Consider the following 27,634-nt stretch of genomic DNA (forward strand, 5'->3'; position numbering starts at 1 on the left):
GCCTCTGCTTTCTTCCTCACTGCTGCTCTTATGAAGCTTTACTGGTCATAGATTGCACAACCTCACTTGCCATTACTTCCCTGTTTGCCAGACTACCAAAACGCAGGGAACAGTTGTTCTACCAGGTTTTCAGTCTGCTGTCCTGCTGGTCATCTTTGCCTAGGCTGCCTTCTCTAATGAAAGATTTCTGAAACAGAGGAAACCTTTTCTTTAGCCACTCATTGGGAGAGGAAAGTAACTGTAAGAAGGGGATCAAAGTCCAGTTGACTTTCAAAGTGGAGTTTTTTATAAATGAAAGTTAAATGAAAGTAAAATGAAAGAATTTGACATGTTCCTCCATCATTTAAGTTGCCAGATTCTAGCCCTTTTTGAGAGGCAGATAAACACATTCCAGAAAAAGAATGTCAAACCTACTGAGAGCTTCTGACAAGTTTTCACTGTCATGCTGAATACTGTGACAGGTGGGTTGAATCCTTATGATGCACTGAAGACAGGCAGGGGAAGCTATACACTGAAATAATTAAAAAGCAGCCAGCTCAAGGTGGGCAGGGAAGGAAAAAATTACTCTTTTAGAAATACTGACAATACTACAGGAGAGGAAAGGGGAAATGGAAAGTGTAGATGCTGCATTACTGAGTATGGGGCTGCTCTGTTGCAGTCTGAGTTTCTTCCCGTGTTTTCTAGCTGAAGATCTGTGCTAGTGACAGCTCTGCACTGTTCTGAAAGGCTGTTTCAGAGAAGCAAACCTGCATGGTGAAAACTGAATGTATGGGGAAAGTTCTTTTTTGGGAGTAACAATTGAAACCCACCAACAAATCTGACAGCTCTTCTAAGAAAAGAATTGAAGTTGCATCCTCCTGCATTAATATTGGCCTCTGTTCCAATCCCATTTCTTCTTTTGGACAGGCAACAGTAGAGAATTCCTTCTCCTATCATTATCTGCAATGACAAAGGAGCCATTAAATTGAATGTAGCACTTACTCAGAAGATCCTGATTGAATTTAAAGGGCTGTAATATAACTGTAACAAAACCAATGTCATCCACTGACATGCACTCAACCTTCAAAGATTTATATCAATATGTAAACATAAAGTAATGCAACTTAGCCTGAATGAGGGCAGACAAGAAGATGGCCCTGAAATTAAATGCAAATGGCATACAGTATATAGTGCTCAGTGGTATCCAGGCCTTGATGTACAGCTGAAACTTGATGCTTCCACAATAAAAAAGCAGTAATTATAAAATATCACCTCTAAAATAATCCAGAGCCACTGCAATATCTTAGTGCTCCTGGAGTGGTTTTAGCATTCAGTCTTGGCCACAGGCCTAGCAATCCTGAGCAGCTTCTAATTATGTGACAGCTTGTTCTTCTGTATTTGTTTAATTTGGCTTGGGTTTTAACCTGATCCACAGCAGCAGAAAAAGTTCTGTCCTTATGGTCCCTTGCAACAGACCAAGCAAAAAAGATTATGACCAAAACCCTAGACAAGAGTTTCTAAAAGGAAGAATATAAATAAAAAATGGTGTCACTTGCTGGAAAATCCAGACACATTTATACATTTTCAGCCTCAGATTTTATTGTTTTCCTTGTTCAGTAGTGCGACTATTTTGAATTCTGTGCAGGATTTGTAAAGAGTTCAGAGTAAGGGTTGGATTGAAATATTACAATTAATGAGGCAGCTCTCACCAGCAAAAGCAGTCACTTTGCCTATCCACAGCTGCATTGAATACTAATCCATGCAATGAGATGCCAAGGCATCTGAATTATGCTGAATCTGCTGTAATTGCTGGTGGTATTTGTCTATAGTAACTCCTCCACCCTAGGAAAGGGCAGGTAAAGTGGAAAAGCTTAGTCTAACTCTTTAGTAGTTTAAGTTTTAATAAATTGAAATTTCTTGACCAGGAAGATCGAAGTTGTGAAGGTTCTCCTACAACATGGAAAAACCAGCGGTAAAGGAATTCTAATTAGCTGAGAACTATGGCCACTATTATCTGTCTATATTTGATCAAGTTATTGCTGAAGCTTCCCAGAGAAACCAGTAGTATTCCAAACTTAAAACTCAGAAAAACTGTAATAGTTTTTAGCCAAGTTCTAGGGAATGGTCTGGTACAGGGAAAACACCAGACAGATGGATTAGCTTGTATGATAGAGCAAAAAAACAACAAGGCCCATGTCAAGGAAAATTCAGAGGCTGGCATTGCCAGAGGAAAAAACTCCCAGAGCAGAATGGGCAGTAGGAGTGAAACTGCCAGCAGTGAATTTCTCTCCTTGAGAATTGATTCCCCAAATCAATGTGATCTGATGTCCTAGTGATCTCTGTTGGAAATGACATTGTTACTTCTAAACAGGTTTTTAGTCAGTGGCTGATAAGAGTATGAACCTTCACTGATATGATTAAATAACTGGTCCTAACATTTCTGAATGGGTAACTAGAGAGAAAATCTATCAGAGGATCAGATTCAGAGTTCTTTGAAGCAAATTGAAATCATGCTGCAATCCAAGTGTATCTATGGTCCAGACATAAAATATCTATCTTGGTAATTTCTTCATGTCCAGGTCAGGTGTTCCACACTGAAGTCTCCTGCAGTTTTTGAATACATACACAAAATTTCATCTCTGTCACAAGCTATAAGACCTATGTCAATAATACAGGTAGTTATTTTCTGTAACCCTTCAGGGCTACAGAACAGACCTTTTAAAATGCATTTTCTACTTCCTAATAATGAGAAAAAAAACTCAAAGAGAAAAATGCAAAAATGCAAAGCCCCAAAGCCAAACACAAGCCTTGTGTAATAGTGGCTTGGGAAAAGAAGTCATAAAATGTTAGATCTTTTTTTTTTTTGTATAAAAAACTACTCTAAAGTGAATAGATTTATATATGTTCTCCAGTCTTGGGAAAAGTATTATATCAACAAAAATAACATAGAAAAAATCCTATTCTAATATTTATATAAGGTTTTAAATAGGGATTGACACTGAATTTTGCTTGTCTTGCTCCCCATGCACACTTTTTTTTCCTTTTTTTTCTTGTATATACACTGTTTGATAATATTTAAAATGTGGCTAATCACACCTGTATTTTATTGAGTCTTGATGACCTTCTGTCTCATACTGCAGTAAATCCCAAAATGTGGACAGAGGCCAGGATATGCAACATTACTGGAGATCCTCAATTCCTCACACAGCTCATGCTTTCTTTTCTATATTTTACAGGTTTTATAAAGTGTGTAATCAATTTAAATACTTATGAAAACTATCTTACAAAATGCTAAACTCTACAATATGACAATGGCACAATTGTAATCTATTTACACTGAGCTTCACTGGCCCATGTTTCCAAAGAAAAGTAAAGGATTGGACAGAAATGTCTCCTAGTTCCTTCATTCCAAAATTGTATCAAACAATAAGAAGTCAATGCCTTTGGTGCAACTGAAGGAGGTTGTGTATTTTGCACTGTCACTGCTCAGCCTCTAACTAACACAGGCATCACATTCATGCTTAAACCAACACAAAAGAAGTACATCTTCCTAAGGCTTGCAGCTTTTAGCCAGTTGTACTTAGAAGCTTTGGGATTTACTTTCTTTATCAAACTTTCTTTTTTATAGGCATGCTTAAGTATGGGTTTGAGTTCTTCACATGGTATACTTCTGATTAATTTTCTGTACTGCTGATAGAACGATTCAAGCAAGAATAACATTTTCTATTGCAAAATTCCATGCGATGATGAAAGAATTGAATTATAATCAAAGCCCTTAACAAATAATATATAATTAAAAAGGTATTTTATCCTGATTTAAGGTGTTTGATATTACCTAGGCTTAGCAGAAACTCTCTCAAGTAAAAGCCAGGTTTTCCCACCTACTTGGGCCCAAGTAAGCCTAGATGCATTTCTTCTATAGGTGTTTCAGAAAAGTCCAGTTTGTTCTCAGCAGAAACACTTAAGATACCCAGCCAAACCCCTGTACTAATGTTTTGCTTTTATCATAGTATTTGGTACAAAAATCATTTGCACCAGAATTGCTTAGAGTCTTAGCTCCCAATTCCTAAATGTACCATTTTTAGCCAGCTGGTTGTGCAAAATCCTTCAAAAATGGTTTCTAAAGCAACGGAAATCAAATGCAGTAAGAACTGTTCAGTTAAAAAAAAAAGAGACAAATAAAGAAAGAACATTTTGGAAAGCAAAGAGAGAACAGCACTTGACAATTTTTATACAGGCGTCACATTTTATAGATTTTGTAGCTGTAAACTGGATAGTATAATAAAAAGAAATAACTGATTGAAGTTAAGGAAATTAAGAGGAGCTAGAAGCAGAGTTATATTTGCAGCTGGCCTTCGAGAAGTGCCTAACTGAGATGCATAGTCATTGCTGTCAGGGGAAAGAAGAGATCCTTTCAAAAGGTTGATCCTGTTCTTTAGGTGCAGAGAATCACCCACTCAAGGTGAATTTGTCTGTCCATTTGCCAGACAGGAGTGGTGTGAGAAATAAGGCTCCTACCTGAACTACTAAAATCAGACAAAATGAATTTATATATATAAAGACAATTTCTACTTTTCTTTTATATAAAATACTGACCCAGCTGCTCATTCTGACAGGATATTTCGGTTCTGTTGAAATCATCTCCTCCCTTTGGGTGAATGATTAAACCAGCCCACTTTTGCCTGCTCTTAATGACTAACTTATAATTTAGAGGTGTTTCAGTGCTTTTTTGGAAAATGTAATTGAGTTCACTGACAAGACTGATATACCTTCTCTCTGAATAAAGCTAGTTCTAACAAAAGTAGCAAGTTCAGGGCTGTGGAAGGCTTGCATTCAAAAAAAAAAAAAAAAAGTCTTGCATTTTTGATGATTTTTGCTATATCTGAGATTATGGAGATGTCCTGTCTGTAAAAGTTCAAATATTTGTACAGCATAACAGAATGATTCAAGCAATTTTCATCCAACTGTAGATGCTGTTTCTTAACATTAAAGCCCACCATCAAGACAGTGAGAGTAGATGAAGTGCTACAGGGATGTTATAAGGAATGTATCTCCTTTTGTTACAGAAGAATGAAACATGAATTTAAAATCCTAAAGAGACTAACCTGCATGACACTCTACAGCCTAACTGAAACCAAAGGAGTTATTTTCTTTATGCCAACTGAAACTCTGTTCAAAATCTTTATTAAGTGACATTAGCACTTCAAACTTACCGTAATTGATGGTCCAGCAAAAACCAGACTAAGCAACATCAAGAAGGGAACAGATTCTTGTGTAGGTTCAATGTATGGCATACTCAGACTCTTGTCATAGCAATTAAATCCAGAGTGAACTGGCTTGAAGACATCAGTAAGTTCAAGAAAATAGAGGCTAACAACAGAAGATGCCAGTATGGGCAACTAGAAGAGAAGAAAGCAACAAATTACTATTTGGAAATGGAATAGCAATGCTTTTGCAAAGACAACATAGTCTGTTAATAAATCTCTTTGATGTTTGTTGTTTATAGCTCATTGCTCCTTGTCATGCCTCTTTTACTATCTCTAAATAATTAATTCTCTGGAGATATGGTACTGTTCAGTTGATATCAATAACCCTGCTGTCTACCAAGCTAGTCAAAACACCCAGCCCAATCTTTGGCACATATAATTTAGCCTTTTCATCTATGAATCATTAATAGAAAAACTTTGATTTAATTTTTTTTTTTTAGGAAACTATCAGGACTGCAGTCTCCCATGTGGGAGCCTCAGTACTCTGCTGTTCATCAATCACCCTTTTTGGTCCTTTAGCAACTCTCTGTCATGTATGACAGTCTTCACATCAAAGCCATTTTGCATTAAGTTTCAAAGTAATAGTTAATGAAAACCAGTATCCAGTCCTTCCCTAGAATCTAAATATGTGATAATGCACATCTATTTCACAATTCTACCAAAAAAGCAATTAACTTTGGCAAGATTCAGTCTGTTTAGAACCTTGATGACTATAGTTCACAATTCTTTTATCCTCTAGCTATTTAGTTATCCAACCCTTTGCAATTACTTCCACTAATTTTTTAAGAGCAGAGTTGGCCCTTCTTGGAGCCCAAATTCACTACTAGTCACCATGAGCTCCTTAAAGCACAGGATCAACCACTAAATGTCTGTGGAAGGAAGTAATTTAACAGAAGATATAGCAAAAAGGCATTTTAAAGCTGTTGGTTTGTAAGTGAACAAAGAGAACAGCCTTGCTGCCCTGGCAGATGGGCATTCAGAGGTGACCAGCAGGATGTGATTATTCTCTGCATCCTCCTTAGTAAACACTCAGAAACACTTTTTGTTTATTGTTTTACAGAGTCCTTCACGAACAAGGCAATATTAGAACAACTTCCTGCTCTGCCACTGAGATGCAAGGAGTCCTTCTGGTGTCTGTACTGCAATGAAGGTACCTGTGGTTAACAGCACCTGAGATTAGGAGAAAAAGCAATTATCCTAAAAGAATTTTGAGCATACTTAAATTATATTATTTTTGCAATGCCCAGTTCAAATTTACAAATACAACTGATTGTTTAAAATCATTGTCATTCATCCCATTCTACAATGCAAAATGAAAGCAGAGGTAAAATGGGACCCATATGCATTTGGAGAAAATTATGAATAAAATCTGCTCTACATGGCAGAGGGACAATGGTTTCTTGCATTAACATGCAATTTTCAGTTTTTAAAGCATTGCGCTTATAAAATTCAGGCTCTTTGTGCATAAAATGTAATTCTGGGTGATTAAAGAAGGAGGGTACCAGCTAAATTTAATCGAAACATCTTTTAATATGAGGGTTTTTTTAAAAAAGAACAGCTTATCTTTGATTTGCTGATTTGAAAAGGGTGAGTTTTGTCTTCAAAGTTTACAAGCAAAATTTGAAGAGGGTGGTGAATGGAAGAATGTTGCTTGTCTGATTATATCTGTGTTCATCTTGATTACCTTGTAATATCACATAGTATAGAGGCTGTGATTGTGTACAAAGGGAAGAAATATGGATTGGCATTCTTAAGTGCTGTGAGCATTACAGGAATAAGATCAGGCATCTAGGAAGTTTGCTTCAGTAAATAGTGTGCATATGTATGTATGTATGTGTATATATATATATATATGTATAACCCAACCACGTCCATATTTGCACTCACCCAACCACATCCACATTTGCACTTACATAGTATACCATACATACATATTATGTGCAGCATATAACATACATAATATGTCATACATATGATGTGAATACATAATATATAACTATTGTATAATCTGACAGAAATATGTATATATGTATGGAGTAATTACATACAATGTCACTAAATTAAGTTCTGCTTCTTGCCTATCACAGGAAGAAGTCCAGTTCTTTAGCAGGATGTATTATACAATACATATATATATATATATATAAAATACATATAATCCTCACTTTGTTCTGAATGCAGCCTTATTGACCATAATGCAAACATTCATGATCTGTCAGCATGGGCTACCCTGCTTCCAGTCATTACACAGATGTGCAGGATGAAATAGGCCTTCCCTGATATCTTCACACACTGGGAATAATTTAGATTGTTGTGGAACTGGGTGCCCTTCTCTCAACACCTGCCTGCACAGAGACTCTGCTGATTGGCATAAGAGGCCTCTGGACCCAAAGGCTGCCACAGTGTACCCTGTCCTGGTGTGCAGAGTGCTTGCACTAACTCTGTGCTGTTCTTGCTAGGACATTGAAATTCTGCACAGCATTTGATCTCTCAACTTCCCTTTTGGACTACAGTTAACTCTTGAAACATTTGCAACGTCCTTTATTAATAACTATTTGAAACTCATACTTAATGACTTAGTAAGGGTCCAGGTCCCATTGGGCAAAGCACCCTAAAACAGGACACAAACTTATTCCAGTGGGCTAAAACAAGCAGATGCCTATTGTCCCTTCTTTTGAGAAATTATGCCCTTTTATCAAGATGTCCCCAAAGATTAATTTCCCCGAACAAAAACACAGAGCAGGCCCACTCATGGAACACCTTACATTCAGAGTTTCATCTTCAGTATTTTTCCATTTCTCCAATATCAGGAAGGGAAAGTCTCTCCTTGAACAATACTTTATGCATTAGCCACAAGGCAAACTCTACTTGGATCACAGTATTTTTAGACAGGCAACTGTTTTAAATGGCAGTATTCAACTATCAAAAATAGGCAATATTTGAAGTGGTATTTTATTGTGGAACACTAAAATAAAAGGTAGTGAATAACTTTTTCTTTAAAGTACTGTATGTAAGCTGTGACTCTATTATTAATTTAAAAATCAAGGAATTTAGGGAATTGCATTTTACTGTCTTATGACTTCAGTACAGGACTCCTGTATTATTTCTGACTGTAATTATCTGTTCTGCTAAAGAAAATATATACTTTAAAGGATTATGAACCTCTGACATAACTGCTTACAATACTAATGATTAAGTCTGTAGTCAATTTGCTATATACAGTATGTCATATCCCAAAGAACATTTTTTTCCCATCTTTTTAAAAATACAGATATAAAATATGTCTTTTACAAGTCTCACATTTATAAAAAGGAAAAGATATGTTTCTAAAGTCTTCTAAACAGTATAACTGACTATTTAATATATGAATATTTATGGAGTGTTCTGCTTAAGGCAGCAGCATTTCTGTAATTATAGACTTCGGTGCCCAACACCTTGAAATGTCAAATATAATTAGGTGGTAGAATGTGTATTGTTTTAATTACAAAATGGAATAGGAATTTTCCTGTGCCTAATTAGAATAATAAAACCCCCAACGTCAATTCTTGACTAATCCTGACTAATAAGTCTTTATACTCTTACTTCCTTGGATGGATAATGGAGAAAGATCCCTGTTTAGCTTTTAATTTAGACCTGTAAATTTAAAGTTTAACCCAAATGGTCAAACCCTGTTCAGCTTAGAGCCTTAAAGTCACAAGGATAATCAGCATAGCTATTGAAAAAGTTTGATTTGTAGTCTATTTATTTTTTAGAAAGAGGTTTTCTGTCTTTTGCCTCCTTGCTGTTTTCTTAAACTGTAAGCTAAAAGCCTTCATTAAACCCCAGAACTTTACTATTAACAATAATTAACATTATTAATATTTTAAAAGCTTTTACTGTATTGAGTGAGGAATAGTCCAAGCATCAGAAAATATGTTCTCTGTTCCCAAGAGTTCAACAAGGATGCAAATACCCAGAGATGTTGTAAAGAGAAAACTTCCTGTATTACATAGTGCAGGACAAACCAAAGCAGCATTCAGCAGCACAACTTCTCTGAATTGATGGGGCATGTAACAAATCTTCCTTCTGGCCAAGAGCCACAGGACAGCTATCACAATGATAGATCACAGAAGTCTGAATGAAGAGTGGAAGGTCAAGGCTTAGTGGGGAAGTCCTATTGGAGTGGATAGAACATGGTAATCCCTGGCTTCTATAAATTCTCTAAAATTGTATGCTGCTAGTTTTATATTTTACTCTCATATTCATCAGTACTTTTGTTAACAAAACAAAATCTTCAGGAAAATAGCATCTTAAAATTCATGGCTTCGTGAGGATTCAGCTATGGAATGTCATGTACTCAGATGTCTGAACTTGTTTTGTAGGTTGCAGTTATGTGACTTGTGCTTTGCTAAATTGCACTGTCTGGGGGTTCTCTTTTACCATGAACTCATACCCAGATCCCACGGTGATGTTGCCTGTATAAAAGGTAGGCAGAAAAGAGAGAAGCAGCATGGATGTAGCTTTCAGAGAGTCAATGCAAGCTAAAGATGGTATGACTAGACCAGCTGTTGAAAGAAAGGATTATGGAATGCCTGATACACTGTCTGGTATTTTGTATCTTGTAAATAATTTTTAGACTTGGATGGCCAGGAACTTCTCAGATTCTTAGCTTGTTCTGCAGCCCTTCCACAGCAAGTAAGAGGCTCCTGAGTATGGGAACTGCCTCTTGATGTTTCTCTTGTTTTCTGGGAATTGGAAATCTTTGCAAGCAATCAAGTAAATAAACAGGATTGCCTCAAAGAGATAATAAACAAATGCCCCTGGTTTCCCAGCAGGAAAAAATATCAGCCAAGTCTTTCAGAGAAAGATGGTCTAATTAATAACTATGTTTAGTTCCCATGACAAGGCTGTGCATTGTGGATGGTTCTATTAAATTTATCATAAATGTCGATCCTTGTGCCAAGGAATTCATGGTCTAAATGACAAGGCACAACAGATGGATGAGACAAGAAAGAGGGCTGTAGTGGGTTGGAGGAGACAAGGTGTTCCTTAGCCAACTCCTGCAGCTTTCAGCCACCCTGGCTGCTGTCCTGTGGTACCTTGCTGCAAGATTCACAATGGACAGGAGCAGAGAATGGAAAGAGGATAGAGGTTTCTCTTATCCTGACAGGGATGAATACTGAGCTCATTACTGTGATTGAATACCTTCCAGAATAGGTCAGTATTAAGAAATGGCATCAGCCAAATTCTGTCATTTTCTCATTTTTGAGAACCCATGACTCTCTGAAGAGAGAGCACTAAGCATGGGATGCCTATAGAGCAGGGGACTGGCTTGACAGAAAAGTGAGATTTTTTGATTTATTTTTATGCTCTAAACTTAATTCTCAAATGTTGAAGGCTTATAAAAGAAGGCATTCTGTCTTTTCAGAAATTTAAGGCTTCCATCTGTACAAATGCTTTTTTGCTTTTCTGCCTGAACTTGACTTTCTGCTGCTCCTTGTCCCTTTTCTGGATGCAAATTTCCTGGCCCAAAGGTAGAAGGAATTAATCTTATCTCTAAAGTACCTGTGCCTCACCCCTGTCTAATTTTTGTGGAAATTGTGTACAGATACATGATATAAAGGTCTTTCTTCTCATAGACTTAATGCTATTTGATTTAATTTCAACTTAAAGTTGAATTTCAAATCCCAGATGTCTTTGAAATCTATTATAATTACCATTTTGGAAAATTAAGTTATATATATTTCCAGCATTGGTTTTAGAATTCACCTTAATTGTTTTGTGACTGCCAATTACAGGAGCTTTGGAAATAAAACAACTATCTTCATGTAACTTCAAATTACCCTTATCTTTTACCAGTTCTTGAAAGAAAAGTCTCAGTATGTGTAAGACCTAAAACAGACCTGATATATCAGTGATACAATTTCTATTTATTTCAGAAATCTCAATCATGCTGAATGCACAGTAACCCTAAAAGTGCTTTTTTCTTTTTATCTTTTTTTAATAAATATATGTGAAGAAGCAATTATACAAGGAGAAACAAACAAAATAAAAATTCTTCAACAAAAATATTTTTGGGGAGTCTATAAATCTATAAATATTTTACAAAATTTCTACATTATATATTTGTATATATTCTATTAAAGATATGTGTTTAAAGTAAATTTTCAGGCAGAAATTTAAAACACAAAACTACCAGTAATGCATTTCTTTTCAGTGTGACTTCAAACATAATTGATGACTCCTTATCTTAATTATTATTGTTTGATTACATCAATTATAATTAAAATAAACGAATAATTGTTATAATCAATTAATAACTATAGACAATGAGATTTAGGATATTACACATACTGTTGATTGCAAAATTTATGCTTCTGCTGCAATGTCATGGTAAATCAAGAACAGCAGTACTTCAACAAAAGGTGGTTGTTTTCAGGCCTGTCACCAAATTTCAGCTAGAAGTTTCTTCAAAAACCCCATGTCTAAGGGACAAAGCTGCCAGTCCCTACACAATGCTACAATTTATTGTACTCTCTAAAGCATGCTGATTTCCCTACATACAAAAAAAAAAATGAATCCTGTAGGTACCCTTCTCCAGTGGCTTCCTCCCGTGTTGTTTAGCCACTTCTGAACTCCCTACAAACTAAACTTTTAAGTGACAGGACATCAGACAAGATACCATGTTTGTAATAGCTCAGCTCCTGGGCATGTTAAGGTTCCACAGTATGCTGGCTTTTATTAACTTTGGCTTCACAGTAATAGATTTTTAACAACTATAAAAGAAGATCACAGATGGTAGAATTATAAATTTTTGGAAGAGGTAGTAATTTGGAAAAATGTATCTCCATTAATCTCTAACATATTTAGACCTTTTTTTGCTACTGGAAGTATTAGGTCAAGAGGATGTTGCTGGACTGAAAAGGAAGCAAGGCCTTCTTTCACTGAGAACTATTCAAACTCTACACTTGCCAAGTGTAGGAGGATGGAATATAAGAAAGATTGTGTAGAAAGTAATCTTACCCCTAAGGAGTTGCAGCTGGGCCAATTATCAAAGATTAGGAGCAGGCCTGACTTTAACAGGCCACAGCTGTAACCAATGAGAAGAAGATGCTATAGAAGAGTGGGGTGGCTGGGTGAGAAGGGAATGGGAGTCAGCTGGCTGCTTTGTGAAGAAGAAAGAGTCAGTGCTCTGAGGAGCTGTCCACGAGAAACACCAAGAAGGTATGGAACTTTTGTGATAAGGAGACAGCAGTATGGAACCCTGCAATGAGATGACAACACCCAAGCACATAGCCAAAACCAGAAGGGACGTCTGCCTTGTGGCATTTGCATGTGTTTCCCAAAGACAGCCTTGGCAGCGGTGTGACACCTCCCTTTTCATTCCTCTTTTATGGGCATCTCCTGCTAAAACTGGTGTTGTTTAGGCTGTACAACTTTTCTACAAGCACAGAACTGACAGAGAGAATGCAACATTGATGACTTGGCCAATGAATTATACAGCTGTTCTGAATGCATAGCAGCCTCCTCAGGTCTTGGATAGCTCCCTAATATTTTGGGGATATTGGTCTGTAATGCAGCTTTATAAACACGTGACATCTCTCTTCTGAGAGTTAGCCACATGACTAGGTCAGCTCAATGAGCAGAGAACTAAGTGTATTTCTACTTCTCCTTCTCTCACACATGGTTGAATCTTTTGAAAGAAAAAGATGTGTTTGGAAAATACTATGCTTCTTTGACAGTAACAAAGGGATAATTTCATCTTCTGCCATTGGGGATCTTTGTTGGGTGCAGCCCCCAGTTAATTTAAGTTTAACAGAAAACCAATCTAGTTGTGCCTCCAAGGCACAGCATTACAGTTTAATTTTTACATTAGATCCAAACATCCTATTCTTAGGAAGAAAGATTTATTCCTACAGCCTATTCTCTCTCTTATTCCAAACACTGCACTCCACTGATTTTTTTTTTTTTGTCTTTTGCAGTCACACCTATACATGACTTGAGGGTCATTGTAATTTAAATATTGTGGGTTGTGCATGGCTGAACAGCTGAAAAGCATTCCAGATGTGACTAAGAAGTGCTACTGAGTTTCAAATGATGTTTCAAGCCCAGCTTTCTCAGCATATGTTAGAAAAAAAAAGGAAGTAAAGCACCTGTTACAGAGACACCGCAGCCATTCCCTTCATGCACTTATTTCAAGGGGTCTTGTGACCTCCTGAGTTCTGCAGCCTGCAGTTCTACAATGATAACAGATCTTTGTGCTTTCTGCTGGTGAGAATTCCAGCTCCTTTGGGGAACAAGGAAAATAAGTGGTCTTCTACCATTGGAAGAATTGTTTCCAAACTAAGACCTGGCTGAGCTCTGAAAAATGTAGAAAAAGAAGCTGTATCCATATGCATTCATAATACAAAGTCTAGAAGACAACATAAGGAAGAAAATTCAACTGCACAAGGGACAGTGTCTAAAATATGTCCAGTTTTAGTCCCTGGAAGTTACACAACCAGCAGATGAAGGCTGTACTACAGCAACACAATTTAGCTCGAGAATAAATGCATTGAGTTATGCAGATTGACAACACCTTGACCTTTTGCATTTCCACATATTAGGCACTGGATGAAGCAGTAATACCACTGAAGTCAAAGGCAAAATTTATGCAACTTCCATGAGAGCAGCATTTAAACCAGGAGCTTTTGAAATGGGAGAGCATGACTAAAGACAGTCTATTCCCTTCACTGAGAGAAATCTATCTGTCCTGACTCCAAAGTGTGACCACTCTGCCAGGAATAGAAACTACGTAACTCTGGAAATTTTTCAGATTGATATTAAAATTCAAGACATCAATATTTTTTCTCTAAGTGAATACAATAATGGTATTCTCTGAATATGCTGAAAACAAAGTCAGTTAACGAACCCCAAAACTTATTCCAGGAATACTAATTTTCAAGATCTCCCAGAGGTATGTAGACTTTTTACCATGAAAAGTAATTCCCACTAGGCCAGAGGGACTATGAATTTTCAAAGAAATCTTTGTCTTTCTCAGCTATGCAAATGAAATTCAGATAACCCATAGAAGAGTCAGTCTACAGAACCCTAAAATGCTTTAAGCACAATCAGGAATAAAAGAGGCCTAACTGCCTGATGGTGATGATGATTACCATGCCCTTCAGGTAAGTGTGCATAAGGCAGTCTAAAATTATTCAGCTCTCAGGAGTGTGTGCTAATCAGAGGTTCTGCTAAGCAGAACTATTACCAGTCCTTTAAAATAACCTCTACAATGTTCCTACAAGACATAGGATAAGACATCAAGTTACTTTATTTTATGAATCATGAAACTTGATAACATGTAACTGAAAATGTGTTGAGATTTACTTCATAACGTTTATTTGCCTCTAATGCTTTTAGAGAATGACCCATCCACATTTTTTGGAAGCTGTCTCTTCATTTTCTTTCCATTTCTTTCCATTCAAAGCTCTACCTTGATTCTCCTTTTGCTTTCCTGTGTAAATGAAGAATAGCTCTAATGATCTTAAGAGGAGCGTGTTCGTTTTATGTTTTAACTCTTTTGTTGGAAACAGCTGCTGGTTTGAATTATCCATCAGTTCATAGAATATGAGTTGGAAGGGACACACAAGGACCACTGCAGTCCAGCTCCTGGCCCTGGACAGGACCATCCCCTAGAGTCACACCATGTGCTTGACGCCGTTGTCCAAACACTTCTTGAACTCTGTCACAGGTTGTGCTGTGACCACTGCCCTGAGGGGCTGTTCCAGTGCTCAACCACTCTCAGGGTGAAGAATCTTGGTGTAATATCCAACCTAAACCTCCCTTGACACAATTTCCTGTCTTTCTCTTGAGTCCCGTTGCTTGTCACCAGAGAGGACAGATTGGTACCTGCCCCTCATCTTTTCCCTTGTGAGGAAGCTGTAGACAGCTGGGGTCTCATGTCAGTCTCCTTTTCTCCAGGTCAGCTGGCCTGCCTACATTCTGTGTAATCGTATTTTTATCTAAGCCTGATAGTCAGTGCCACAAAACACATTTGTTTACTGGAGTTAATCACATTCATAACACATTCTTAAGGATCTTAACAGTTGAAACCCCTTAGTGTCAGAACTGTGTTTGCGTGTTGCTGTTTCTAAGTTCAGCATGCCTGCATTATATTGGTTGTAACATTTATTATTTAACTCATTTCAGTCTTTAAAATATATTTCGCTTGTATAACATGAATACATGTTATACAATGTATTTCCTACCATGTTGAAAAAAATTTAACTTTCAACTCAACATCTTTTTTTTTTTCTAAGTCTATGCTTTTGTTTAGCATCCAAGAGGAAAAAAACAAGCACATTTTTAGAAATGTATTTTATAAAAAATGTGGTTTTCCCTGGGCCTAGACCTCCTAAATAGGTCTTGCTGGAAAGTGGATGTCAGCAAGCCCTACTTTTCTTATTTGAAGATGGAAACTTAATGGGCTATGGGGGTTTTTTTGTTGCAATTCAGAGTGGGAAGGCACTGTCTTCTATGAACAGGAGAGGGAAGACAGAGTGGATGAGTGCCAAAAGAAAAAAAAAAAAAAACACAAAAGAATTGACAGCATTCAAAGACAAGAGGTTTAAAGCCTGTTTCTTACCATCCATTTATTAAAGTAAAAGCTTTAAAATTCAGAAAGCCTTATTTAAAGTAGGTAAGTTTTGGGTCTAAGTAGTTGGCTGTTGTTGGATTACATTAGGACCTTACCTCCTGCTTACAAAGGAAATCCTTATTACATGGTAATGCCTGTCAACCACACTGGGTGACTCCTCTATCCCTTACACTTGCAAACTTCTCATTGCAATTAAATGATCGCTGAATAAATCCCTCTTTATGGAGTACAACTCAGTCTGGTTCTGTTTGAGCCAATCACAACGGGAGATTTTAAGTCACGTCCTTTCCCTGATGCTGCTGAAGTGCTGGCAATTTGCTGTGCTCCAAAGCTTCAGAAAGGCATTCTCGTTAGTCTGATTAAAATTGGTGCGCATGCGTCAAATGCCGAGTGGGCGTTCACAGGGAACACAGGCTACATGCTCCTTTCAAAAATCACATGAATTGGCGTTACCCTTTCACCCAAGTGATTTGAGTCCTCAGCTGAAAGGGGGAAATGGTTTCAAATCCTCATGCTATATAATTGGACAGGGCTAATAACTCACAAAAAAAGTTTCCTAATCAACGTTTAGGTTCGGATGTGTTGCAGTCAGTTTTTTCTCTTGATGCTGTTTTTACTTTTCAGTTGAAGAAAGGCTGTAAGTCTGCAGTTCAGTAATTAGAAATTACTCCTGGTGGGGAAGGGCTCACACAGGCTCTTGACTGCTCCTGTGACTGAATAACATAGGAGTCCTGAAGGTTCATTAGAAGACCTTTCTGTTAATTGAAGGCTTTGACTCCCTCAGAGCAACTGGGTGTTGAAAAGATCTCTACCTGTTTTTAAATGAAGCTTGGAATCTTGCTGAGGGACCTAACAGTCTAGACCTGAGTGGAGAACTTGCCTGCCTCATGTGGGAGCTGTAAGCAGAGCTCAGTGTAGGTTCTTAGCTGCTCACAGAATCCTTTACCTTATTCCTTGTAACAGCTGCAGGGAGCTTCTAGAGAAAGTATATGCATGCAATCAGTATTACATAAGCAACTCTTAAGAGCAGCAAGCACACACTTTGTGCTGTTGCTCTGCATTTCATCCCATGTTGCTGCAGGCCAAAGCACAGCACAAGTTCTGTTGGGTCTCGCAGGACCTCTACACCATTTCCAGCATTAGAGTCCTCCTCAGGCTGAGGTACAGCAACCTCCCTTCCTGTCTGCATTCCCAAAGCAGCAGAGAGCACAGAGTGAAGAACCCCTTACCTTTTCTTAGGGGCCTCTCCAAGCTTGACCTCTGCCTCCTGTGCAAAGCCAATATAAGATATATGGCACAGCAAGTGCCTTCCATCAAAGGGCTTTTCTTGAGCAGGCCTAATCACATGGATAGGATGAATTTGGTACGTCCATATAACCAGACCCTGTTAAGCTTTCCAGTTGGTGCAGCTTAGGGTTAGCTGCTGACCGTATCCAGGTGCTTGCAGAACAGAAACACACCACTGTTACCTAAAATTCCTTCTGAACCCAACCGCCTTCTACCTTCCAGAGAACCTCCAAAGCTCTTCAGGTGTATTTCAGAGAAAATATATTTTGTTTTATATTTCACCCTATGTTTATATTTTCATATTTATATATATCAAGTATACTAGGTATAGTTAACTTACACCACATTTTACCATTAAGTTCTTAACATTATTTTCACAATCTGTTTCCTCAAAGGTACCTCAAAGTGCCTCAGGCTCTCTTCCCTGTGAGTAGGGTCACATGAAACACTTTGCTCAACCCATAAAACCTTCCTCTCTGCTGTGCCATTAAACAAATCCATGTCACAACTGTTTCTTTAAACTTAAACTGTGTCTACTCATGATCTTCCAGAAGTACCTAAGTGACTGTATCTTCCAGAGGCTAAGTGCCTCCAAGTGACACACCAAGCAGCCAGTGTCTCTGCAGCTCCACCTGCTACCGGCTGAGCAGCCATAGCAGGTTTTGCCCTAGAAGATGTGCTGAGAACCTTGTTCTGTTTTCCAAGCAGACATTTTTAGCTCTGATAGAGGAAACATACCCTTCGGGGGTCAGCAAAAATATATCAGTGATTACCAATTTAAGAACATTTCTATTTTTCTAAGCATTCCCTTATGAACGTGATTTTTATTCTATCAAAGCAATGCAAGCGGCGTTTGCCTGGAAGCCAACCCTTCTTGAAACATGTCTTCCTCCCGAGAGGTTCCTGTGCACATAGTCCGATATATTTGAGAAACCCTTTCATGTTCTCAGTAATTCTTAGAAATAATTCCTGCTCCAAAAGGCTCGAAAGATGAGATTAATTTATCCCTGCTCCTTATGGGGAGCTTCGATGCTGATTCCGGCGCGACAAAGCATCACGTAAGGGTTTTGCATCAGACGGTGCGGAGAGAGCACCGAGGCGAGCCCGCTCCCCGCGGGCGCACCGCGTTCCCCGCGGATCGGCTCCGCGCCGCTCCCCGCGGCCGCCGCCAGCCCCCGGCCAGCCCGCTCGGCGTAGCGGCCACTCACCTCCACGAAGTAGAAGCAGGGCAGGAGAGTGACGCTGTCCTTGGTCACTTTGCCCTTCTGCCGCTCCTTCGCGGACATGCTGGCGGGGCTGCGGGCGGCGGCGCCGCGGCCAAGCGCTGCCCCGGCCGCTCGCAGCCGCCCGCCCGCCGCGGCTCTCCTCCTCCTCCTCCTCCTCCGCCGCCGCCGCCGCCGCCGTGCCGAGCGCTGCGCCGTGCGCGGGGCTGACGTCAGGAGCCGGCTCGGCGGGCGGGGGTCCCGGCCAGATTAACTCCTTCGCGCCGGCCCGGCGGCACCGGGGAGCCCCGGCGGTGCGCCCGCACCGCGGGGATGCTCTGGCTGCGGCGGGAGATGTGGGCGCACACGTACGGGGTCGAGAGATCCCTGAGGGCATCAGGGCGTTCGGTGTGCTCCCTGGGGAGTCTGCGGCGTTTATCTTGTTTCTGGGAGATATTTTTTCTGAAACAGAGCAGTAGAACGTTCCAGGGAATAGCATTCCTATACAACCAATGTTCTTTTCTTGCAGGTGTACTCTTTTTGAAATCAAGACGTTAATGACAGCTCACCTCAGTCTTAGTGCCAGTCAGGGGGAGTAGTGTGACTGGGACTGAGCCAAACTGAGCTCTTCAACCCCATGTGCAATATTGAGGCATGTGATTTCTCTGATCTGTCAAGTATCTGGTGCAGTTCCTGCTAGAGTCTTGAAGAGAAAAGAATTAACCCGAGCAATTGTTTCCATGGTGAAATGTGCTAAGATCCTATTTATGGATCAAAGTTTGCAGCCTTTTCTCAGGCAAGATCCTGTTGATGTCAGTGAGAGGTACCCTGGATAAAGCCTTCAGGAATTCTCTGTGAAAGATAGCATTTACATTCTTTGTAGCACATTAATAAGGTCTGCAAAAGTTGTCTTGTGCCTATAAGCTCATTCCTGCATTATGATGTTCAACTGTAATGTACAAGGAGAGAAGTGTGACTCGAGCAGTCATTGTTTATTTCCTGTCTTTCTCCTTTTGAGGGAAAATGGGAAATTACCTGCTGTTTTTGTTCAGATGGTTGCTAGTATTTTGGCTGCTATGGCAATGGAGGTGAAGATTCTCATCAGCCCCTTTTCTAGCTGTTCTCTTTCCATTTATCCAGAGTGGATATGCCAATCCATGCTCTGCACTGAGTAGACAAGTTTCATGAGAGGGTAAAATCAAAAATGTACTTCATGCCTGCAGGCAGGTGTGGAAGGCAAATCTGTAGTCTGACTCCAAATCATTGAAAAAGACTTTTCAGAGCTGCAGCACACGTTGCCATACCAACACATATTCTTGTCTTAACCCTGTTAGGAAAGATTTTAAGGGTTTCTGCTGGCTCAGGAGTCAGGGCAATTGTTGGTAGCCTTGTAAAAGGTAAGTCAGGGGCCTCTAGGTGGTGGAGGTAGCCAGGGGGGTTACTGGGAACAGAAGATCTGAGAGCAGAGGAGATTTGTTCCTGTCTATCAGCACTGAATTCCAGGAAATTACTAAGAGTGCTGTGGGGATGTCCAGTAGTGGTTCATACCCATCAGTACAAGTCTAGCCTTTAAATAGAAGTAGTCACTTTTTGTTAACTTTCCTGGTGGTTTATCCCAAGTAAAACAGCAAGAGTTGAGGAGCTGTTGTAAGATTTTGTTCTTGCCAAATATGTTATTATTGAGGAGAGTGGGTAATGAGTGATACCACTTAATAGCCTTTACTGTATCAGCCTCAATTGTTGTGAAATCATTAATCTGGCTTGAAAATAATCAGCATACTCTAATAAAAATTATTCAAGAGTACTTTTTCTGTTTCACACAAAATTGCTCTATTCTGGGAGAATCAGGAGGATCAGGTTCTTCTCTGGTAAAATGAACGAACAAGCTCACATTACGATGTAACTTTAGAAACTGGAAAGATTCCTCCTCTAAGTTATATTTTATCATTGGACTGCCTAAAGGCCTGATAAGATTGCATTTATGATAGGTACAGTGAAACAAAAGGTAGTAGCCAGCCTCTATTCTGCAAACTCACTATAAATATGTTTCTGATGTGAAGGATACCATGCAAGCTGTGTGGCTGCTGTAAGGGCAGGAAGAGTTGTGCTAGTCCACTGTGTTTGATTCTGATAGAGCTAGAAGTGGGGTTACATATGAGTTAGCTGAAGAGGTTGTTTTTTGTCAGTGACATAGCTTGCCACAGAATCACAGAACATGTTGAGTTGTAAGGGACTCACAAGGATCATCAAGACCAACTCCTGGCCCTGGACCATGTCCAAGAGTCACACCATGTGCCCAAGAGCATTGTCCAAATGCTTCTTGAACTCTGTCAGGTGCTGTGAGCACTTCTCTTGGTCAGTCAAACACTGAGAAGGATGAGCCTCCCTCCTGATATGCACAGTGACCCAGTTCCAGCCTTCATCTTTAACAGGCCCTTGACTAACAGTCCTCTGGCTAATTACCCTGTAGGGTTCCGTGTCCACCTGCTTCTCCACTACATTGGGGGCTCAAGACTCCCAAAAGTCTTGAGACTGTAGTGTCTCTGAAAATAACCTTGCTCATTCACTTGAATAGTGAGTAACCTGTCCACTTCTTCCTGTAGCTCCTTCACCTGGTGACACAGCTCCTCACCCACAGCACACCTTCTGCAAAAGAACTGTTTGTCATCCCCAGCCTCACAAAGAGGCATCAGGCACTGCTGGAAACCTGTGACCTGGACAGCTACATCTACTGTCAGCATGCTCTGGCACAGCTGGCTCAGTGACTCTTGCAGCTGCATGGGATTCTAGTCAAACAGAGAAGGAAAAGGCTCGTGAGTGCTTGCATCCCAGCGTGGGACAAGGTCTCTGTCTTGAACTCATCTAAAGGTGACATTGATGGGCAACCACGGGCATGTCTAGGGTTTCCACCCTTCTCTCTGGGCTTTCACTTAGATCCTCACTTGGAACTCAGCTAGAACAATCACCTTCTCAGGAATAAGTAACCAAGGTACAGCTAAGGTGCCACTTCACCATTTCAGCCTTGGTGTGCTGCCAGCAGTGGATTCCTAGATGCCAATAGGGTTGACAATAAATTTACTAATAAATTGATACTGAATTAAACTAATTTCCCCAAGTCTAGTCTGTTTTGCCCAAGACAGTAACGAGTGAGTGATCTCTCTCTGTTCTTGTCTTGGCCCATTAGCCTTTTCTCATATTTTCTGTCCTCTCTCAGGCTGAGGAGGGGAGTGATAGAGAGGCTTTGGTAGACACCTGGTGTTTGTCCAAGGGCAGTCCACCACAATGAGTGTCTCATCCATATGATCTTCTAAAGGAAATGTGTTGGTGGTAACTAATCCAGAAACACCTCTGATCCATTTCAATCATGATAGTCTTACAAGAAAGTGTGGTGATGTGTGACTTATGAATGCATCTATGTGCTGCATAGTCATATTTACAGAGTCTGCACTATTCCTGACAGCTTTTCTACCCACCTTCAAGCAAACTCAGAGAAGTGTCATGGACCATTTAGCATAAAGCATAAAATTGTTTGTTTATGCTTTGCTTCAGCAAGACCAATCAAGTTCATAAAAAAATTTAAAGGAGTTGGGGAACTAAAAGATGAAAATCGTAGATGTGGACTATAGGTCTCTTCTGACTCATCTAGAATGAGTTTTTGGGAGTGATTTATTTTTCCATCAACAAAAGGAAAACTCAGCAATCAGTAGGTGCCCCTGGTGACTGCAAGCTGATTTTTTAGAGCTCTGTTTGACCCAAGACCTTGGCCCCCTAAAGAAGCATTGTTGATGAAACTTCTTTAGGTGAAGAAAGCGCCTTTGTTTGTGCTTCTCAGGCAGACAGTAGCTGCCACAGTTATTAGAAACCTGATTTGAAATTCTTTTCCAGTACAATCTAGTGTGTTGGCAAAGTTGCACTGCATTAAATGTGACTGCAGGTCATTGTCTCTTTGTCCAGGTCCTCTCTTCCCTCTGCAGCAGAGTCTGCCTTTGCTCCCAGGCTTTGGTACGTGCTGGACATGGGCAATGGCTGTGGTTTCACTGCTTCCATGGCAACAGAAAGCACACTGCAGAAGCAGGGACCGCTGTTACATCACTGAATAAACCCACTTGCAAAAGCAGTATGAAATAATAAGACAAAGATTTAGAGGAGCTGGTGAGTCTATGGCCATGCAGATTACCTGGTCAGAGAGTGGCTCTGGGGGTTTGTAGCAAGCAGAAGTTTGGCCAGAGGCTGCAGCAGCAGCTGCAGTTACAGTTACCATTGCTTAGTAGCCTAAGGAAACCTGCTTTCTTCTGGTCACCACACAATTTCCCCACAGAAAGGCCACTTCTGAGGCTGTGTGCATGGATCAGGGTTAAATCATATTATATAGAAAGATTTTTTTTCCTTTGGCCCACTGAATGCAGAATAGATGATGTGAACTCAGCATATTAAAAGAGTAATCCTCTCTTGAGAAAGGGTGCCATATGGGAGCTGGGCTTTTCTGTGTGGAACTGACAGATGTTTTTTGTTCTGCTTTGCTTGACATATCAGAATTTAAAAATGCAGCAGTGTGTGTTTGTACATATATTCTTCTTTCCCTCCCCAAACTCCCAGTCCCTCAAGAAAATCTGTTTGGGGGAATTCTTGTGTGTGTTGAATTCACATATATTCCATAGGTAAATCTGCCCTGTGCAAGTGAGGGGATATTGCTTGTTTTAGCCATTCATTTAAAAGATTGTTCTGGTCATAAAACAGATAAATTTTTATGAATATTTGATGAAGAGGTGTTCTAATCTTTGGTGCAACTACCTCACTATAGTCTGTTATTTGGAGGAAAAATACTGCTGGCTCCCAGACAACATGGCAGCATCTTTTCCAGCATCTAAACAAGGTACCTTTCATATGAATCTGATAAATGCTATGAAAGGGAAAAATTATAGGATATGGCAAAATTTAATAGCTGAATGGTATCAAAGGCATGCCCTTAATTATCAACAGTTGCATTAGCTTTCTTCAAGTGCAGGATTTTTTTCCTTGCTTTTTCATGTCAGGGCAAAATCTTCCCATTTGACCCATCTGTAGATCCCATGTTGGCAGCACATACCACTCTTGGATAGATGGCATGTGACAGCACTGGGAGATTCATAGTGGAACAAGTTCAAAACATACAAAAGAGACGCACAGTGCTGATGGGAGAGTTAAATTCTGCTTTGAAGTTGTAATTGCAACAAGCAATTGTTTCTCTGCTATGCCTAATAATCTCCTGTTGTTTGTAAAGCTCTGTATTCTAATGTCTTTTCCTTGGCTGCTAGATATAGGTCACAGCTTTAAAGTAGCAGATGACTCTGAATGATTCCTGGCTTTCCTGCTGCCTTTTACACTGTAGTGTTTGGTTTGAAAAATGAATTTTCCATCTTTTGCATGAGTCAAGCTAGGATAATTTTTCTGCATCTGTGGCTTTAAATACTATTTATGAACACATCTACATAGTATTTTGCAGACTTACATGCCTGTGCTTTCTGACCTTAGGCAAGTTATGGGTTGCAAGGCATGTGGCTGCAGAAGTGTAATGCTGGACTGTGGTTTGTATAAACTGTTTCCCCTTAAGTGAGATTTAGCAACAGGCTGAGTGGTTATGTGGCTTTTTATTGAAGCTGTCTTGTGGCTGGCTGATGTCTTTGCTCACTATGGACTGTGCCCATTTCTATGCTAATGGCAGCTTCTTACCCGCACACATCTGTATTTAAGATCTTAATTACTAGCATGAAGGCTTGAAAATGTCAGAATGTGAAAATCCCAGCCCATTTCTGGAATATCAATGCCTCTTTAAAGCAACTTCGTGTAGATATCAGTAAAAAACCAAATCTGGAATATTGTGCTGTGACCTGCCACAAATATTTTGCTTGAATCTGGGCAAGTTATCACCAGCTAATTAGATATCACCCATTTAGTGCATGAGCTTAGGCAGAGACAGGTTGAGTAAGAAACTATAGTCATGTAATTAACAGTAGAACCCATTTGTCTAAATGGAAATGCTGGAGTCCCAGTAGAGTTTCTCTTTGCCCTGCAGTCTATATGACATACTGTGTCTGAAAAGGACTGGTACACTTGTTTGACATTTTCAGGACTACAATAACCTGTTGATATTTATTAGTCCATCCCTTTCTAACCACTGCACATATTTGCTTCCCAACATAGTTTTGTCACATCCAAGACTCTGATGTCATGTTTTTTTCAGCTTAAACAAACACCTTCTCAAAATAGAGATTTTTTATGAAAAATGCATGTTTCAAATTCCTTGACAATGGCAACTTGAGAATAGCATGCATGACTTTGAGAAGGAAATTTAGCAAGTGAATTGTAACAACACAAGATGGTCTTTTTCATAGGAGGTAGCGGAAAAATATCTACAGTACTAAAAGTTGTATTTTTCAGAGTCCTCTTAGATGCTCCAAAGAGACAAAAATCTTTTATTTTTACAATATTGAAGTACAGTATTAACTTCCATATGAGTACATCAATTGTTTTGAAAGTCTGTAATCATAGTGCTGTTCGTTGTCAAGGACACAAATGAGGTAGCCTCACAACTGAAGAAAACTCCTGCCCCACACTATTAAATATTAATTTTCACTATTTATACTGTATAGCAGCAGAAAACTCTGACTGAACTAACAGAAAGGAGAAAACCATGAAATACTCATTTCATTATTTGTATAACATTTTCCTTGAAAAAAAATCAACATCATCAGGCAGCAGAAAACCTCATTGTCAGTCAATGTTGAATAAATGCAGAAACAGCATGGTGCAGGAATCAGTCTATCATTCTTAGAATAAAAGTGAATAAAAACCAGATTTATGAATAAGTTGAGTAGAAATACCTGGATTATAAAAAATAGTTGAATATTCCCAGCAACAGTGTTCTTTATAAAATTAGCACTTGGGCAAAAATATAATAGGTTATACAATGATTTTGTGCTTTGGTTCTGTAGTGTGAGAGTGAAGAGCTGTCAGGTGGCTTTCAGCCTCTTTGTGATCGTGCTTAGAAGGCTGTTAAAATCAACCACTGCTGAATTAAATTTGGAAAAGTCTGTTAAAAATGGAAATGTAGATGTGAACAGTCAACAAGCGTTCACCATAGAAGTATCTTGCTAAAGTTCAGAGTTGTGATGGCAACTGTAATAATAAGATATCATGTAAGGGGATGATTTTCCTGGTGCAGTTCTTCATCTCTCCTGACTGGAATACCTCAAACACCTTCAAGCCGTTATGAATTCTCACTGAGTTTTGAAAATTGTAACTATTAGGTGTAACTTGCAGAAAAAAAATTAAGATGTGTGGAAGATATAAGATGATTTTGCAACAGTGCAAGCAGAAGTGGATGCTTGAGCTGTGTGCAGGTCATGGCATAGCGTGGCAGTAAGTTCTTGTTTTGTGTAGCTGCTCCAGTAAACACAAACAGTAGGATAAAAAAGAATGGGGAAAAGCAGGGAACAAGACAAATCTGATGGCTTAATGACTGCTTTTAGCACTGGCTTCCCCTGGGTGGTTGCTCCTGAATTCGACACATTTGACACTATAGAAAGAAAATGGTATAAAATCTTGGGAAATTAGGGCACAGAGTGTTACCTAAGATAAACGAAAGTAGCTCAAGTGTACTTTGACTTTGTTGGCTGAACAACAGGCTATGGAAGCATTCAGGAGCACCAAATATTATAGTAAGCATAACTCCTGCAGGCCTCTACCTTGTGGACTGGCTGGTGGAGAATTCTCCTGCTGGCCTTGTATTTCTGCATTATGTCCTTCAGCCTAGTGAAATGCCTCTGAGAGATCCGACATTTTTATGGCTTCTGAATTATCAGTGTAAGAATCCCCCAAGTGAGGGACTAAAGCTTTGCTCATATAACTTAGAGGAATTAGTTTTTTATCATTAATTTTGTAGATGTACAGAGGAGAGAAGCTGTGTAGCCAAATTCAGTAAAATTCAGCTGCCATTTCCAGGGAGTTCCACCCTGAGGGGATGCTCTATGAAGAAGATGGTGAGATCTACAAAAGGAGACAAGCTCCTTTTCATTGCTGTGGGAGTAAATGGCTTTTATGGACAGACAAGCAGCTATAAGTTAGCTGAGGGGCAAGGAGCAGTGCATTGCCTGAGGCTACAGATCGTTTTAGGCTAAGGGAGCCCTTAGTGATTTGCTTTGGTAAAAACTGTATTGAGCTAAAACTGTAACTTCATCCAAACACTTGCAAGTCCATGAAAAATAAGGCATTCCTTCCTGTAGATATTACTTTAAAAGGCCTACACCATTTTACATACTAGGATTTCAAATTGCAGCTTAATTAGAGACCAGAAATTCATTACAATCTCTTTTCCTATTGTGGACAAAGGGATGTCACTCTGACCATTTTTCAACAGTACCCCTGAATTGCACTGAAATAGAATTATTGATAGCTTTCATCTAACTCAAATTAAAAAGCAAACTGTTGAATTTTCAAAGACCCAAAACCTTTCAAAAATGTAATTAATTCCAAATTAATACGAACAACAGTGTAGTTTTATTCATCTTTCCCAGGAGTTCATTTATGTTGATTGAAGGATTAATTTTTTTGGAGTTTAAATGTCTTTGATAGCAGAATATCAATGTAAGTACTTATTTGGTAGAATGTAATTTTCATGTGTTTTTTATTACTATTATTTGCCTTCCTGCTCTGGTAGAATGCTTTCCAGATACAAATTCTAGTGATAAATTGGGAATTGTGACTAGTGACAAATTACATGTCTAAACCCAAGGAAAATAAATGAAGGAGGTATTATTTTTGTAACTGCTTAATACTTGATTTTACCATTCTTTGAATGGGGTCATCTGTCTCTCTAATGGCAGTAATTTATTTCAACTATTTTTTCTACATTTTTACTGCTTTGGTAACACAAAAGTTTTACATTTTGTTGTAAAATTCTACATTTAATTGATAATAATTAAATAAGAGTGTGGGAATAGTTCCTTTCATTCACATTGGAAATCAGTTCAGGGAGTCTGATCTGCTGTTAAAAGATCGTAATGCTGTAAATTTCACTATAGTAGAAGTAGGGCAAAGTAATCCACAAAACTTTGTTGCTTATGTGCATGCAACTAGATGAATATGCAGATGAACCCTGTCACCATCTTTGTTACAAGAGGAAAATTGTTTATGACTCCTGGATATCATCAGCTAGTTTATTTATAGCACAAAAGCAAAACTAAGCAATGAAGGCCCCTATCATCTAAATTAAACAGGTTAAAGTGCTACATTTTAAATCGCTC

General features: G+C 39.1%; 1 protein-coding gene across 1 annotated transcript in view; it reads right to left on the bottom strand.

Moving 5' to 3' along the window:
* Positions 1 to 18,492, bottom strand: part of PLPPR4 (phospholipid phosphatase related 4) — a 30,965-nt gene extending 12,473 nt beyond the window's left edge. The window contains exons 1-3 of the mRNA XM_058029792.1: positions 18,360 to 18,492; positions 5,193 to 5,378; positions 810 to 939 (exon numbers count right to left, since the gene is read on the bottom strand). Of these exons, the coding sequence (XP_057885775.1) occupies positions 810 to 939; positions 5,193 to 5,378; positions 18,360 to 18,437 (394 nt within the window). The 5' untranslated portion in view covers positions 18,438 to 18,492. The remainder of the gene's footprint in view (positions 1 to 809; positions 940 to 5,192; positions 5,379 to 18,359) is intronic.
* Between the last annotated feature and the right edge of the window lie 9,142 nt (positions 18,493 to 27,634).

The sequence above is a fragment of the Melospiza georgiana genome, chromosome 9 (assembly GCF_028018845.1).
Source record: "Melospiza georgiana isolate bMelGeo1 chromosome 9, bMelGeo1.pri, whole genome shotgun sequence".
Taxonomy (NCBI): Eukaryota; Metazoa; Chordata; class Aves; order Passeriformes; family Passerellidae; genus Melospiza; species Melospiza georgiana.